Source organism: Pinus tabuliformis, chromosome J (genome assembly GCF_031772625.1).
Source record: "Pinus tabuliformis cultivar Carrire ecotype Pingquan chromosome J, CPIR1, whole genome shotgun sequence".
NCBI classification, from domain to species: domain Eukaryota; kingdom Viridiplantae; phylum Streptophyta; class Pinopsida; order Pinales; family Pinaceae; genus Pinus; species Pinus tabuliformis.
The window spans coordinates 287,913,235-287,930,034 of NC_142295.1; the positions used below are offsets into that span (position 1 = coordinate 287,913,235).

Below are 16,800 nucleotides of genomic sequence, written 5' to 3' on the forward strand. Positions count from 1 at the left end.
TCACTCACAAAAAACTTGACTTCAAAATAATGAGTACGGAATGACTAAGAGATGTTAACAGATGATATCCAGGTAAAAACCAAATTACCCAAGATTTCATGCCAAAGTTAAGTATACCAATTGCAGAACCTTCAGAGTTTTGTTGGTTATTGTAACAATAATTTTCAAAATATCTGGAACTAGCAATCAGAGAATTTACTCGCTCAGATAAATTCATTCGAAGCCATGCAAGAGGCAATTAGTTCATGCCCATGTTATTTCCCCCCGAAATAAATTGATAATAAGTCAGATTCCTGGTATTCATTCGTGAAAGACTTGCAATCTCCACACTTTTCTCAGGGTTATAACAGTAAACACTGAACAGTGAAATGATTCTTACTTGAAGACGTCCATTCCAGAATTCTAAAACCATAGTGGTTGAATAATGTCATTTTCCCTATCCAATAAAATGCACACCTGGCCTAAAGCCTTTAGAATAATTGAAAATAGAGCACTAAACTCTCGGATTGTCAATACATATTCATTCTTGTGTATATGATACAATTAATAAAGATGCTTGCTTTCAAGATAAACCAGTTTACAGTCCAAGGATTATCAAATTATACTCACCCTTGGACTCTAGTGGAAGACATATACAAGGCTACTTATAACCAGCTAACAAACTCCGCATAAGCTTGCTTGTGAGAGAATTTTAGGGTTCACCAAATAGTTTTTTCACAGTTGAACCTAAGCATTTCTTCTCAAATGATTAATGCAATATAGATCACAAGACAACTTTCTTCTTTGTGCATGTCAAACCAAAGTAATAGCATCTGCTAAGCCAGAATACCTTTAACATTGCGAGGAATGTGAACCCTTCCTCCCTGAAGTGGAATAATGACTGCTATGTAATGGTATACTCTAGTCTCCTAGCAACTTCAAGAAACCCTAAAAAAAGAAAGAAAATGGATATGCAATGTTGGACAACCAAATTTAATAGATCCAAACGTAGTAATGTATCTGAGTTGACAATAATTTACAGGAATATACGTAACTCCACAGACGTACAGTGCTTAGTCCTTCAATACCCAATGCTGAGAACTGGAAATCGTGACTGGCTGATAAAGAATGCCTGAATTTTGTTTTCCAGAAATCAAGGCAAACGGGCAGGAAAATTGCAACCAATTAAGATGCTAAAGCAATCAGAAAGAGAAAAACCCGGTAAAAGAATGGATATAGACGCGTTCGTAAAATGGATGGCCAGAAATATTTGTCTAGTTGTCAAATATCCATCTTTTATTGACAGCAGAGGATCTCTTATAATGCAAGTTGTGAAAAGAGGGTATTCAAATTGCTGAGCTCCCAGATCACCACTTTACCATCCAGGCCTGCGAAAAGGACCAAAGATTACTTCCTACTATTGTGCAGAATGATGAAGATATCCTAAAAGTAGATTAGACAGTGTCCCCTTTGATGTATATCTAGGGATGAAGAAAATACCCGAGGTACTAAAACCCTTTATTGTGGTTTCCCCTGGGTGCGGTAGTGGTAAAATGCAGCTGAAATACACAGGTAATTAGCACCATGCAAAATAGTTTACTAAGAAGAGTAAATTCTGTAAGAGCTTTCAGATAAAGATAAAGAGTCATTACGTTATGCAATTCTCATGTGAACCTCCAGGAGCTTTGGATGGTTCAACTGCATCAATGTTTGAGCCATGTTTTGCTTGACCATAAAACTTTCCAAAAGCTTCTGAAAACTGCAAGCGCAAACCAAATAGTGAAAAATAAATCTCAACTGAAATATTATCATAGATAACTTCAATTTCTTCAATATATTTACAAGTAAATTCCTCGCTAACCCTTTTTGTAAACTAGTCAACGATACGCATACCTAACAAACAATTCATGGATCAACATCAACATAAAACAGATCATGACAAGCGGCTTTTGGAAGATATAATATAGAATTAGCTTAATTACAAGTTACTTAGGAGCTTCAGGGACTTCATAAAAATTAAGAACTAAGAACGGAACAGGATTTAAAATTTTAAAATCAAATGGCGAAAAAGAAGCAGGGATGAATTACTTTCCTCCTTCAAATATAACAAAGGAGACATTACAACGCAGTAGTATGGTACAGAGAATAATTTGTCCCAAACCTAAATTTATTGTCTTTAAAATTACAACTAGTCCATGAAAGCTATTTTTACAAAATTCTACACAACATTTCATTAATCAAGAAAAGATGGTCATACCTGTGACCCATATTTAGAACTGGCCGGAGTGGATTTTTTTTCATCCAGAAATTTTACAAAACTCCTGTGCAGTAAAACATTATATGATATAAAGATTTGAAATATACATAAAATGGTAACGTATTTCTCTCATATCATAGACTTTGCTTTATATAGCAGAGAAAATAAACCAAAAATTACAAGTCCGCCATCTATTAAAATAATGTTTTACCATGTGCCCCTGTTGTCCGCTGTAAATAGCATAGGGTTGCAATCAAAGCCTACACCCACCACCGCCCTATCTGAAAGAAACAGTACCTGCAAAACACAGAATTTTGGTTGATAATACCAGGGTTGCAAAAATTGCGATATTATCACGATAATATTAGGAAATCGCGATTTTTTGAGTTTGGCGATATATCGCCCAATTTTTACGTTAATTTTTTTTTTCCACAAAAAATCGCAATTTTTTTTATTTTTTCCCCCACGATTTTTTGATGAGGAGGAGGTGACACAACCTACCCAGGCTACCCCTGTCACCAGTGGAGGACGTGGTCTACCTCCTGTAGCTCCTAGTTCTTCAACTTCTAGAGCACAGTAGAGTCCACTGCCAACTCCACCGGCATCTACATGTAGAAGGAAAAGGAAAGCTATTTCATTTTCTTGCAAGAGGGGCAGAGGAAATCAGTAGTATTAGACTTTAGTTATTTGGTTAATTTCATTGTATATGACATTATGACTCATGATATGAGATACATTGTTATATTTTTTGTTGATATTTTGACGCTGAGTTGGGACTGAGTCAGGACTTCCTATTTAGGACATGATTCACTGTTATGTGTGATGTAACACAAGAAATGATATTACACATCTTATATATTAGTTCTTTTATCATATTTATGTTTTAATGTATTTATTTTATGTTGTAGATGCTTTAGATATTAAAAAAATTGGAAAAATGAATATTTTTGTATTTTACGATTTTTTCCCGATTTTTTCCCTTGCTGATAATATCCTGATAACGATAACTGCAACATTGGATAATACCTACTATACTGATATTTGTGAACAGCCAGAAAAAAAGCATTGCCCTCCATGAACTTGTGAGCAAAAGATTTCAGGCAAAAACAGATCAACAACATGAATCTTTAAAAAACATTGAAAATTCATGGAGTAAATGTATTGGGAGAAAACATTGCCAAGTAAAAGCATGAAGTGACAAAAGAGAGAAGGGTAACCCACATCACGAAGGGGCAAGTCCGAGAAGGTTAGTGTCTGGGCCGCAGCTGATGGTCCAACATCATCAATAAAATAGATTGTTGAATTATGCCCTTCACAAAACAATAAACAGATAACATTGGCACTGAGTAACTCGATGAAATTGGAAAAATTCTACATATAAATGAAGAAAAAAGTGTAGCTATTTTTCCATTATCGAAATGCAAATGGAAAGACAATATATAATAAAATAAGACAAACTAGAAAAACAATCATTACATTGCTCTGTAAATGAACAGGTTTCTGAATGGTTGGAAATGGGGAACAGTGTGCACTAATTTTTTTTGTAAATACCAAATCTTTAAGCAGATACAAAGCCTGCAAATTGTTACAATTATGGCCCAAAATCACTAAAGAATATTGAATATTCGTATAGAAAAGACAGGCCAATTTAACCCAGGGAACTAGGTGTCATTAGCACTGAAGAAGGCAAGCCTGAACCCAAAAGAAGAGTGCTGAACCTGAGCAGCCAAGCTGACATACATCAGGAAGGTTAACTGAACAGTATCAACACTCAAACAAGGACAACCAGGCCAACTTGGAGTGCCAGTGTCCAAAGGAAACATTTACATAAATACCCCAATGTTGGGAGATACTTTTCCACATTGCAGATATATATTTTTCTGCATGGGTTTTCCTGAATGTGGCTATTGATTATATTGAATTATTGTTAATGAGTCTTCAGGCAGATTATTGTATGGTGCTGCAAGGTACCAGAAAACCCTATTCTTCACTTCACTGTGAGAGGGTGGGTTGAGCTTCTTTCCATGTTTACTGTCTGTAAAAAGACAAGTTCCCATTTTTTATAAAAAGATTATTTTCTCAAATGTGCTTGTTTCCTCCATATATGTAACCACTTACCTCTTGTCATTGAATCTCTCTAACGTATCAGTCCAGAACTAACAAGGGAAATGGGCAGTTATTAGGAATCTTCAGACAGTCATTCGGGACTCCTTCCCACTTGGGTGGGAACCTCGAACTGGAGGTTCCAAATGACGGGCCTGCTTGGGGAGACGACAGGGTACAGGCATCTCTATCCGCTGTTGGAATGGCAATGGATCTTTCTGGTCATCACCAGGACTTTTGTATGACGCTCTCGAATCAGCGGACATCCTCTTCGTGACCGAGACTCATGCAAGCCCTGTTCAACCTCTCCCAGATATCGCAGGTTACCATTGGTTCTCAGTGTGCAGGCAGGAGACTAGGAGCTCGGGAGGAGTCAAAGGATCAGGTGGACTTGCTTGTTTGGTTAGTGACTCACTCCGGAATAGGGTATTTGTGGTAGTCGAAGACGAGTTTGCCAGGTTTATGTGGATTCATATTAGCGTCGGAGTCTTTCGTCCAAGGGACATCTACATTGCAGTCTGTTACTTTCCCCCAACCTCTTCACCATCTGCCATCCATAATGGCTCAAATGGAGACCCCTTTATAGACTTGTACACTGGCATCACCCAATACTCTGTTGTTGGGGAAGTCATCCTCCTAGGTGACTTCAATGCTCGTACTAGAGATCTCCAGATCCCTCTCCATGATCAATCAGAGGATGTGTTTTGTACCCAAGGGATATATGCAGATTCAGTTGGGCTTCATCAGATGTCAGATGATGCTTTGGGGTCCACAACAGTGTATGGTAAGCATCTATTGAAGTTGGGGGAATCACAGGATTTGTTAATTCTAAATGGTCTTCCCTGTTTCCGAGACTCTCGCTTTTTCATGTGCCAGCCATATGGGCGGGGTGCGAGTGTAGTTGATTATGTCCTCGCTAGCTAGAACTTGCTCCCTTCTTTTTGCCATCTCTCGGTCTCCCCCATCCCCCTTGTTGATCATGCACTTCTTTCCTTCTCTCTCCGGTTTAATCCTCCCCATCCACCCCATCCTTCCCCTCGGGGCCCACCCCAAACCACCTTTCCATTTGACGAAGGTGACTCTGATATCTTCTCCTCTATCCTAAGGAAGATGCTCCCATCAGAGACCCATTTCTCCTTGCTTGACTATGCTACTAAATCCACCTGTCTTTCATCTGCCATTTGGGAAGCAACACTCAAATCCTTTACTCACGTCGCTCATCCCACTTCCACCTCCCGAAAACTTAGATCTTGCCCCATGAACAAATGGTACGATGACGAATGCAAGACTCTACATCGAGAACTTCGATATGCTTTCACCCACTCTCAACCCTTCTACCCTGACCTCAAAGCTTCTCACCGTCATCTACTTCGTCGCAAGAAATGACTCTTTGTCTCTCATAGAAGACGAGAACTTTCTGCTCTCCTTGCCCACTCCCCTAAACAATTCTGGCATACCATCCTTCCCCGACACTCCCCTCTTCCATCTGACCTTGACCCTACATCCATGTTCGCTCACACTTCCAACCTTTATGATATTTCGGGGCAGGGCCAAATTCAAGTTACCTCCCCACCCCTTTCCTATTACCTATTCTCGGACAAAGATATTAGAGAGGTTATTTGGGTGATGAGCAGCAGCAAAGCAACTGACAAGGAAGGCTAGCAAGCAGAGTTCTTTAAACACGATTTTCGTGCTTTGGTTAGTTATTTGGCTTATCTCTTCAACCATGTAGTCCGTGAAGGTTTTCCACCAGCATGGTCACACCACATCATCCATCCGATCCACAAATCAAGCCCCAGCTCAAATCCCAATATCTACAAAACGATCATGGTGGGCCACAAGTTCTCGAAGTTGTATGCCACTGTTCTACATAGGAAGCTCTCTAGTGACCTTGAGCAGAGACAAATCAGAGCTAGGGGACAGACAGATTTTTAACCAATTCATCAGACCATTGACTACATCTTCACCCTCCGCACCGTGATTGAGGAGGCACGACATCACTCTTCGAAAGTCTATTGTTGTTTAGTAGATTTTCGGAAAGCTTTTGACTCTGTTCCGAGGGAAGCCTTGCTCCAGAGACTTAGAGATATTGGCATCTCGGCGACCCTATTGACAACTATTACGCGCCTATATGAGTCTGTCCTTGGTCATCTTCACATGGCTCATGGGATGTCTAATTTCATCCGAAGCACTATTGGCGTTAAACAAGGTTTAAACAAGGTTGCCCATTGTCCCCTACCCTGTTTGGGATCTATATTGATGAGTTGGAAGCTTTTCTACACGATCATATCCAAGACACTGATGGTTGCCTTCTTCACCAAGTCATGATATCTATTCTACTCTTTGCTGATGACGTGGTCCTCCTCTCCTCATCTCCAGAAGGATTACAAAGGCAACTGGATGCCTTAGCTCTGTTTTGCGATCTTCGACAGTTGACAGTCAACCTGGGTAAAACCAAGGTTATGATCTTTAATGGAGTGAAGAAAACTTCGGACCTTCACTTCCTATTCAAAGGGGAGGAGGTTGAGATCACTAGCACGTATACATACTTGGGGGTGCAATTCTCAGGCCCCCACTTCAGTTTGCAACCAGCACTTCAACCTCGGATCAACAAAGGATATGGATCCTTAGCCCTTCTCGAGAGACAGTGCTTTTGACATCACTTCCAGGACATCTCGTCCAAGATGAGCCTCATAGACACCTTGATCCATCCCATTGTTCTATATGGCTTAGAGATTTGGGGACCGTCTTTACTTGAGTTGGATTGGGCTTCAATTGAGAGAGTCTAGACTCTCCTTCTCCGTTGGATCATTAGATGCAAATATGCAATACCTCAGCACATCATCCTTGCAGAGTTTGGAGCTCAGCCCTTTCGGCTCGAGACAGTCTTCAGTTTGGTCTCATTCTTGCATCGTGTCCGAGGATTTGCAGACTCGATAAAGAGTAGGGACCGTTACCATTACTTGCTATATTTCTCTTCGTAGACTATTGCTCGTTCTACTCCCTCAGGTTGGGCTAGATGTTGGTTTACAGGAGTTTTAGATCTCTTAGATTCAATGGGCATTCAGTTGGATCGTCTCCCTCCTTTCCAATATTGCTTGGATGCTCTTGGTCACCTTCTACCTACTAGACAAGAGATGAACAACATCACCAGGGAGGACCTCTACAGGCAGTTCATCCAGGTCAACTGGTTCAATGGGTTGTGCCCAAAGATGGCTTTCTATGCTAAGCACTTCTTGGAGTTGAAAGACGGGCCCATTATTCAACCCCAGTGTACGTTTCACCAGTGGATGCATGCTCTTCGCATTCCTCTAGGCCAATTCAGAGTAGGTTCTCATCGACTTCGGGTAGAGACGGACCACCAGACAGATGTTGCCAGGTATGTCATTTACAAGAAGTAGAGACCGAGATGCACTTCATTTTTGGATGCCCTACCTACTATGAGATCAGAGGAAGGTTCCATTGCTTGTTCAGAGACTCTCAAACCCTCGCAGACTTTTTCAGATATCCTGATCAGAGATATATGGCCCTATATATGCAGGAGGCTCTCAGGTTTCGAGCACATATTCTTCAGCCTCCCATCAGACCCGACCCCACACAGAGGATCACGACATTTTTCAGGGTACTACCTTCAGACAGGGGCACAAAGAGAATGATTGATATCGTTTCATATGTAGATTATAGACTAGTGAGGATCCGTGGGACCTCACCTTGCCACACAAGACCTCAACAGTGAAATTGTCTCAGATTCATCCTTGGGAGACGGACTAGGTCCTTCAGGCCTCAACAGTGTGCAAACTCCCCCAGACAACAAGTTAGTGGACAGTCCGCACGTCCCACTGCCCCTTCATCAGGCCAGCAAACTTTGTGGATTTTTTTCAGTGTTCTTCAACCAGCCTCGGATGTTAGGAGAAATGGGTTTGATCCTTAGACCCATTAGCCCCTAGATCTTCTCCGTCAGGGCATTCCATACATTGTATCTTTTATGTTCCTGCATTGTACCTTTTATATTCATGCATTGTATTTTTTTATAGGAGACTGTTTGGTTCTCCCACACTTTATGGACATCATTGTACTCAATAGTGCCTTTGACCTACTTTGTGGTCATTAGTTGGACATAAATATAATTATCTTATCTTATCTTATTGTATATAAGAAGAAATATGGGCTAGCTAAAGCTAGGAAACTCTGTGTAATTAGAATTGAAGAGGCCAACCTGAACCCAAAAGGATAGTGCTCTGAGCAGCGAGGCTGACCTACATCGGGGAGGTTACCAACAATATTACCAAGCAAACAAGTTATACTTGTGAGTCCCAAAGTTTGTCTCTACTCAGCCTTCAAACAAGTAATTTTGTCTCAGGCAAGTCAAATTTGAGCTGACCTATAAAAACCCAGAAACCCTCCAAAACTGGCACTTTGTATTGTGATTTTTTTCTCTGCTCTCTCCTTCAATGAAAGCAACCATGAGTGACCAAGGGGACAACACACCAAATCAATTAGGGGATTTACAAACACAACTAGGGTATTGTAACAGAGATAGCTTGCACAAATATTTCTTTCATAGTGCATGAGGCTACTATTTTGGACATGTATTTATAATTTGCATTTTATGGGCATAAAACAATTCGAAATAAATGAAAAATTATTTGTTTTCATAAAAATGTGCATTTTTTTATATTTTCCAACTTTTGTACTAAGTGAATTTTCCCCAAGTTGAGTCAAACTCAGGGCTTCTGCCTGACCAAGTATTTCCAGATCTGAGTTTGGTAACCTTGGTTTGGTCTGAAGGAAACATTTATGTTAGTGCCCCATCATTAGGGGGCATTTTCTCCCAAGGTTGTGTGGGGAGAGAGGAACAGGGCGAGAAATGCAATTTTTAAAAGCTTCTATGAGTGGAGCATTCCAGGAATGCTTTTTATATAATATATATATTTTAATATGATACATATCTATTTAAATAAAAATAAAAAATAAAAACAGTCAAGATGTAGAATTAGTCTAAGCCACACTATTCAGGTTCAACAATGATTAAGTTTGATTTAGGTTTGAATTTTCCGATAAAGTTCAGATGAGGCAGTGTTCCACAGGGGCATGTCCCCTAGGGTGGGGTGCACACACCTCACGTTTCCCACACACCTGGAATGCAGGATGCCTGGAGAAATGTTTCCCCATGTCCTCCTTTTGGGGAGACATGAGGAGATGCATGGGAAATGCATTTCCCAAAAGGTTGCTTTTGGGCATCCCCTCAAAATGGGGACATGTTGTTTAGTCAATTTAGTGTGTCTTAAATTTCTACATAAATTATCAATCCGGGAGTCGTAAACTGATGAAGTGTAGTGCACTGTATGTGCTAGACAACCATTTTCTTACCTCACTGTTTTCAGTTTTATCTTGTTTTGTTGTTTTGTTCTTGTTGGTTTCCGAAAGTGTTTTAATGCTATGGAAACCCTAGTCTAAAGTTTTAAGAATACTTTTTAAAGATCAAGTGTGGATGTAGAATTGAAGACAAGGTTTATGCTTCTTATGATAATTTCCAATGATAATTTCCAAACTTAGAACTTACAAGATCTCAAAACATGTTGTCTACAAAATCAGAGCTTGAATAAGAATGTAAACATGCAGCTACATAAACCAAACTAAAAATAAAGTACTGAAAATGAGGTTACTATCTCTGTTGTCCATCCTAATTGCAGAATTGAAATCTAATAAACTGTTGCACTCAAAACCAAAAAAAGTAAAGAAACTGGAAACTAGTCAATGATTTCACCCATAATCACAATATTTCGTCAATTAACTTCTAAAACGAGGTTACGTTAAAGACTCTGGAAATATCAACATATGGCATGAAAAAAATAACATCTAAATTGCACACTAATGAAAGCAAAGTCAATTACTTCATCTATAATCACAATATTTCATCAATTAACTTCTAAAACAGGGTTAAGCTAAAGACTCCGGAAATATCATCATATAGCATGAAAGAACTGACATCTAAACTATCTACTTGCATACTAATGAAAGCAAAATCAATTACTTCACCTATAATCACAATAGCTCGCCAATTAACTTCTAAAACGGGGTTAAGCTAAAGGCTCCGAAGATATCATCATATAGCATGAAGAACTGATATCTAAACTATCTTAAGCAGTAAACAAATCTCACTAAATAAAAGCATAAACAACTGAAATTGAAAACTAAAGTTCAGCAGAGGAAGCAAGTCTCAAATCACCACTTGATGCAAAAACTACACTAAGAAGCTCGAGCATAACCAGACTTAAAGACTATTTTGAAGTGCACTGTTAGTAAGAAATGTGACAAGCTACAAAGACATGTACAAAGTCAGAACGATTATGATCATAAGCAAAACAAGAGAAATGTACAATTCAAATGAGAGAAAATATACATGAAAAACTATGCAAAAACAAAAGAAGGGACCTCAGCTACGTAGGGGCCCTCTGCACAGCTTTGGACTAACACGCTGTTACTTCAAACCACGCTTAAACAACCATATGAAAAACAGAGTTTTGTATTATGAAACAGAGGAATATGTCTCTTGGTTACACAACAGCAAAATAACGCTATATCAACGATATCAAAAACTAACTATCTGTGTTGCAAACGCTTATATTTATAGAGAAAATGGATAACTGTATCTTAGAGAAATTTCTTCAGCAATAGACATGTGAATAGGTCAAAATCCGAGGATTCAGCCTCTCGGTTGCCATGAGCAGTAAATCTATGCGAGGTGGATGTTGGATTGCATTATGGAGATGGCCTGCAGGTGGCAAAAACAGATCCACGAGTTCAGGAATGGCTTCGGGCTTCTTTTACGTGCAAGAACAGAGTCCTAGTTGACGTAGAACTCTCTGTTGACCACCCTTTGACCGGTACCTTTCCTTACGAATTTGGCTAAGCAAATAGGACCTCATCCATGTGTGGATCATTCCTGAGCTGCCCATGTGTCTCATTTCTCCTACCGACACTTGTAACCTATAGAACAATGAAAACGACTGCGGAATTGCGAGTTAGCTGCGGAAAGTGGCTACATTCCGTAGCTGATAAACAAAACCTAGATCAAATAGCACACACAATGATATAATTTGAAAATCACTCAAATATACTCCTGAAATCAACATGTAACAACTTTTGATAGCTTAGGAGGCACTGGCATGGGAAAATAGAAGAGAAAAGGTTTAATAAAATGCGTAGAAGAGAGGTAGTTTTGGGGCTCAACATACACCCACTGTGAAGATGTTGCATGTCCTCATGCAACCAAAATTGTAACTATCCCTGCTTCAATTCATCTGCTTTGAAACTTTTGTTAAGACATCTAACCTTTTCTTCTTCTTTCTTGCTGTTACTGTCATCCCGAGCTTCATCATAAGACATATGTACTTGAGATTGATGAGGACTCTACAATGAGAAGAGTTTGATGCTCATCGATTGTTTTGATTATTACCGCTCATCGATTGTTTTGATAAACTCCTCCTTTGAGAGTGGTTTTTGATAGATCTTCAATCTATGACCATTCACAATGAGAAGAGTTTGATGCTCATCGATTGTTTTGATTATTACCGCTCCATTGCTAAAAACTTTTTCAATCTCATATGGCCCAAGCCAATGAATTTGAAATTTACCTTGAAAATCTTTGAACTTTGAATCAAATAGCAATGCCCAATCTCCTTCTTGAAACTTTTTGTCCTTGATGTATTTGTCATGCCACTTAGCTCTCTGCTGCTGAACTAGATCAGTTCTTTGAATTGCTTCTTGTCTGATCTCATCTAGTTCATTCAACTGTTCCAGTCTATGATTTTGAGCTTTTGATAGATCCATTCCCAATTGAACTGCCATCTTGAAGGTTTTGACTTGGAACTCAACGGGGAGCAGAACTTCCTTCCCATAAACAATTTCATAGGGAGTATGTCCTGTTGTGTTCCTCCATGTAGTTCTGTAGGCCCATAAGGCTTCAGGAAGCCTTTCTGCCCAATCTCTTCTATGTAGATGCACAGTCTTGGTAATGATTCCTTCAATTACTTTGTTTGTGGACTCCACTTGACCATTTGCTTGCGGATGATAAGGAGTGGATTTTCTATGCTTGACCTTGTACTCTTCCATAAGCTTCTCCATCATTCTGGATGTGAATTGACTTCCCTGATCTATCACAATTTCCTTTGGAACACCAAAACGAGTAAAAATATCCTCATAAAGAAAATTAACTACTATATTTTCAGTAGCAGAAAATAATGCTTTGGCTTCTACCCAGTTAGTGACATAATCATACATACCAATATATACATTTTCTGCTTGGATGGAAGATTAATAGGTCCAATAAAGTCTAAAGCCTATTTTTCAAAGGGTTCGATGAGTACTTGAGGTTGTAATGGCATCTCATTTGAGGGGGTAGGTTTCCCTACCCTTTAGCAGCTGTCACACCTTTTGACATATTGTTTTGCATCTCTGAAGAGGGACGACCAATAATATCCTAAAGAAAGGATTTTATAAGCTGTCCTCTTGTTAGCAAAGTTTCCACCGCATGGTTCATCATAACATGCTTTGAGAATATCAGGCATTTCATCTTCCCTAACACATCTTCTGATCACAAAGTGTGGCCCTGTTATAAACAATTCGTTAGAAATCCATGAATATCTTGAACTACCCTAAATAATCTTTCTTCTTTCACTAGGAAATAAATGTGGAGGTAGTTTCCCTGTAACCAAATAGTTAGCCATATCTGCAAATCAAGGAGTTTTAGTAGTTACTGCAAATAAGGATTCATCAGGAAGCTTATCCTCTACAGGAGAGTCCTCTTTGATATTCTAAATCCTAGACAAGAAATCAGCAACTGTGTTTTGTTTCCCTAGTCTATCTAACACAGTAATATTGAATTCCTGTAAAAGTAAGAGCCATCTTGTAACTCTGCCATTAGTAATAGGTTTGTTCATCAAATATCTAATTGCAAAATGATCAGTATGAATAAATGTTTCATAGCCTGTTACATAATGTCTGAACTTATTAATTGCATGAACAACAGCTAAGAATTCTTTTTCAGTCACAGTATAATTTAACTCAGTGGGAGTCAAATTTTTACTGGTATAGTAAATGGCATAAGGAACCAAGTCTTTTTGTCCCAGTACAGCTCCTAGAGCTGTATCTGAAGCATTTGTAGAAATATGGAAAGGAAGTTTCCAATTTGGTCCTCTCAAGATAGGTGCTTCAGATATTCTTGTTTTCAAAGCTTCAAATGCTGATTGGCAATCAGGACTCCACTTGAATTCACAGTCTTTTGTAAGCAGTTTGAAGAGTGGAGATGCTATTTTGGTAAAGTTTTCTATAAATATTCTATAATATCCAGTAAATCCTAGAAAACTTCTAACATCTTTTTGACAATTTGGAATAGGTAACTTGGAGATGACTTCAACTTTGGATTTGTCTACTTTAATCCCATCCCCTGAAATATGATGTCCCAAAACAATACCTTCAGTAAACATCATAAAGCATTTTTCATGGCTTAATGAAAGGTTTGTTTCTTTACATCTTATAAGGACTTTTTCCAAATTTTCCAAGGCTTCTTCAAATGTATTACCATAGACTGTAAAATCATCCATATATACCTCTACACAATCATGGATTAGATCAGAAAAAATTCCTAGTACTGCTCTTTGGAATGTTGCAGGTGCATTACATAATCCAAAAGGAAGCACTCGGTAGGCAAAAGTTCCCCATGGACAAGTAAATGTGGTTTTATCCTGATCTTCAGGTGCTACCTGAATTTGATTATAACCACTAAAACCATCCAAAAATGAAAAGTACTTTTTGCCTGCTAATGTATCTAATACTTGATCTATAAAGGGCAAAGGAAAGTGATCCTTCAAGGTTGCTTTATTCAATTCCCTATAGTCAATGCACACCCTCCATTTACCATTCTTTTTGGGCACTATCACCAAGGGAGAAACCCATCGGCTATCTAAGATTGGGTAAATGAAGTTCACATTGAGTAGTTTTTGGAGCTCTTCTTTCACAATCTCCCTAAGATTTGGATTCATCCTTCTCTGAGGTTGTCTGATTGGTCTACTGTTTTCCTCAATATAGATATGATGGATGCAAGTCTTAGGGTCAATACCTTTCATATCAGTATACTCCCATGCAAATGTAGCATAATGTTTTTGTAAGATTTTGGTTAGCTCTTCTTGTTGTGACTCTTCCAAGTTTTTGTTGATATTCAATGTTTTACCTGGAAAAATTTCAACTGCAGAACTGCCAAACTCTTCCATAGAGTAGAGAGACATTTGCCTTGATGACAAGTATTCAATATCAGAATCTAACTGAAATTGTGTGTGATCATATTCTGAAGATGTTTCAAAATTTTCTAATGTGTTCAGGATTTGACTATCCTCACTAACTTTAGAGAGAGTAAAGACAGGTTGTATAGCATCTTCATCATCAACACATTCATTGTCTCCTACTTCTGTAATTGATTTTGCTGGAGGATACAAAGTAAATTTCTTTGTTGAACTACCATAAAAAATGTACATGTCACCAGATCTACAACTAATAAAAGCATCAGCTGTGGCTAGCCAAGGTCTTCCTAAGATGCATGGATGTCCTCTTAGATTATTCTTGGGAGTCAAAATCATGAAATCCACCGGATATTCCCAAGAATCTAGGGAGACCGAAATATCTTCTAGTACACCATCTAGTTTGATTACTGATCTATCTGCAAGTTGTGAAAAGAAGATTAGGAAGTTTACGCTGTTCCATAGTCTGTCTACTCATAATGTTTATAGCAGCCCCTAAGTCAATCAATGTATTTGGAATTTCTATTCCATTTATGTGTGTCTTGACAATTGGACTACCTGGATCCACATATTTCTGCATGGTAATCTTTCCCATCACGATATCTGCTATTTTTCTTACCAGGTGGATTCTTTTTGTGTCTCTTGGTTTCCTACTTGGTCTTTTGATTCTCAACTCCTTTATTGTTTTTGTTAGAATACGAATCTCTCTAATGGCTTGTAGCAAGGGAATCTTGATACAGACGTTCTTTAATTCATCTAGGAAATCATAGTCAGGCAACAAGATTTGTTTTTCCACCCCCTTGTCAATTTGTAATCTCTCAGGAAAAGGAGGTGTGGATGTAGAAGCAGGTTGCTCAACTATAGGAGTTGTGGGGTTGACTCTTTTTGTTTTTCTTTTTGAGTGGTTGGGTTTTGAAGGTATGCTTCTTCAAAACTTTTATTGACTTTCAAAGAATCCTCCTCAGAAGCATCTTGCTCTTGAACATCTATAGAAGGTTTTTCCTTTTCTAAAATCCTACCAGATCTAAGTTGAACATCATTAAGATCTAGAGGAACAATCATGTAGGTAGGAAATGGTTGTCCTTCTATCATGTAAGCATTATGAGGGTTTTTGTTGTTGGGTTTTGGTAATGGTTGGGCTAGTAGTTGATTTAAAGAAGCCTAATTTAGTAGCAAATTTCTTTATAAGCATAATCGATTGAGGAATTCTACAAGTGTGTTGTAGCAGTGTGCGAGTTGGGTTAGATTGAGGTTATTGGTGTGGATGGTGAGTTTCTCAGTAATTAGAGATTGCTGAAGGTGTTTTGGTGAGCGTTTGAAGAGAAATATTGTTTTATTTTGTAAAAAGATGTGGCTTTCATGGTTCTAGTTTGAAAATGGATAAAAGATGAATCATTGGTGTCAAGCAAGTTGTAGCTTGCAGATCAAGGGTTGTAGCTCCTTCTAGTAGGTGTCGATAAACAATTAGGGGTTGAAATTCCTTTATGTTGTAGCTGATAAATCAGGGAGTTGTAGCTTCCTGTTGGTTGTAGCCACAGAATTTTGTAACGGCAAGTTGTAGCTTGCCTTGTTAAGAAATTGCAGAAAAATTTGGAAGAATCTGTGTACTATTTGTGCTAGTTATGTTGATTCTTATCATGCTCATCTAAATTAATGGATGAAGTATTTCTTGGTGTCCTAATATCATTGCAAGTACAAGAAAGTTTATAAAATTCCTATAATACTAATTCACCCCCCCCTCTCCGTATTGTCCTAGTTTCTAACAGCTATAGCTTTAGAGATGATCCACTACTGCAAGATGACATGTCTCAGATCTCTCAGCTCTTTGTCCTTTGCATGTGTCATGGATATGATAAACTACTGTTGTTGCATATTTCATAAAGGTGATAGATTTTGTTCTATGCATATATTACATTCCTCAGATTCCCAAGTATAGTCATTTCTCAAGACTTCACATGAAGAGAAACTCTCATTATCCTTGAATACTCGTAGTATTGCAGATAGTAGAAGTCTCAAAATCATTAGTTGTTGTACAGACTTTGATCCTTTAAAAATATGACTTTCGTAAACTTGACCTTCAACATTGAGCTAGGATAGATGGTTAAGAGGCTTCAACTTCACATATTTTGTCACATCTCTTCCACAGAGTTTTCCAAGGTCTTATCT

General features: G+C 38.5%; 1 protein-coding gene across 1 annotated transcript in view; it reads right to left on the reverse strand.

Annotated features, from left to right (window-relative positions):
- Positions 1–439: 439 nt before the first annotated feature.
- LOC149226912 (actin-related protein 2/3 complex subunit 1A-like) overlaps positions 440–16,800 on the reverse strand; it is a 314,210-nt gene continuing 297,849 nt past the window's right edge. Inside the window, exons 11-16 of the mRNA XM_089377632.1 lie at positions 3,458–3,546; positions 2,448–2,533; positions 2,237–2,300; positions 1,632–1,738; positions 1,480–1,538; positions 440–1,367 (exon numbers count right to left, since the gene is read on the reverse strand). Of these exons, the coding sequence (XP_089233758.1) occupies positions 1,297–1,367; positions 1,480–1,538; positions 1,632–1,738; positions 2,237–2,300; positions 2,448–2,533; positions 3,458–3,546 (476 nt within the window). The 3' untranslated portion in view covers positions 440–1,296. The remainder of the gene's footprint in view (positions 1,368–1,479; positions 1,539–1,631; positions 1,739–2,236; positions 2,301–2,447; positions 2,534–3,457; positions 3,547–16,800) is intronic.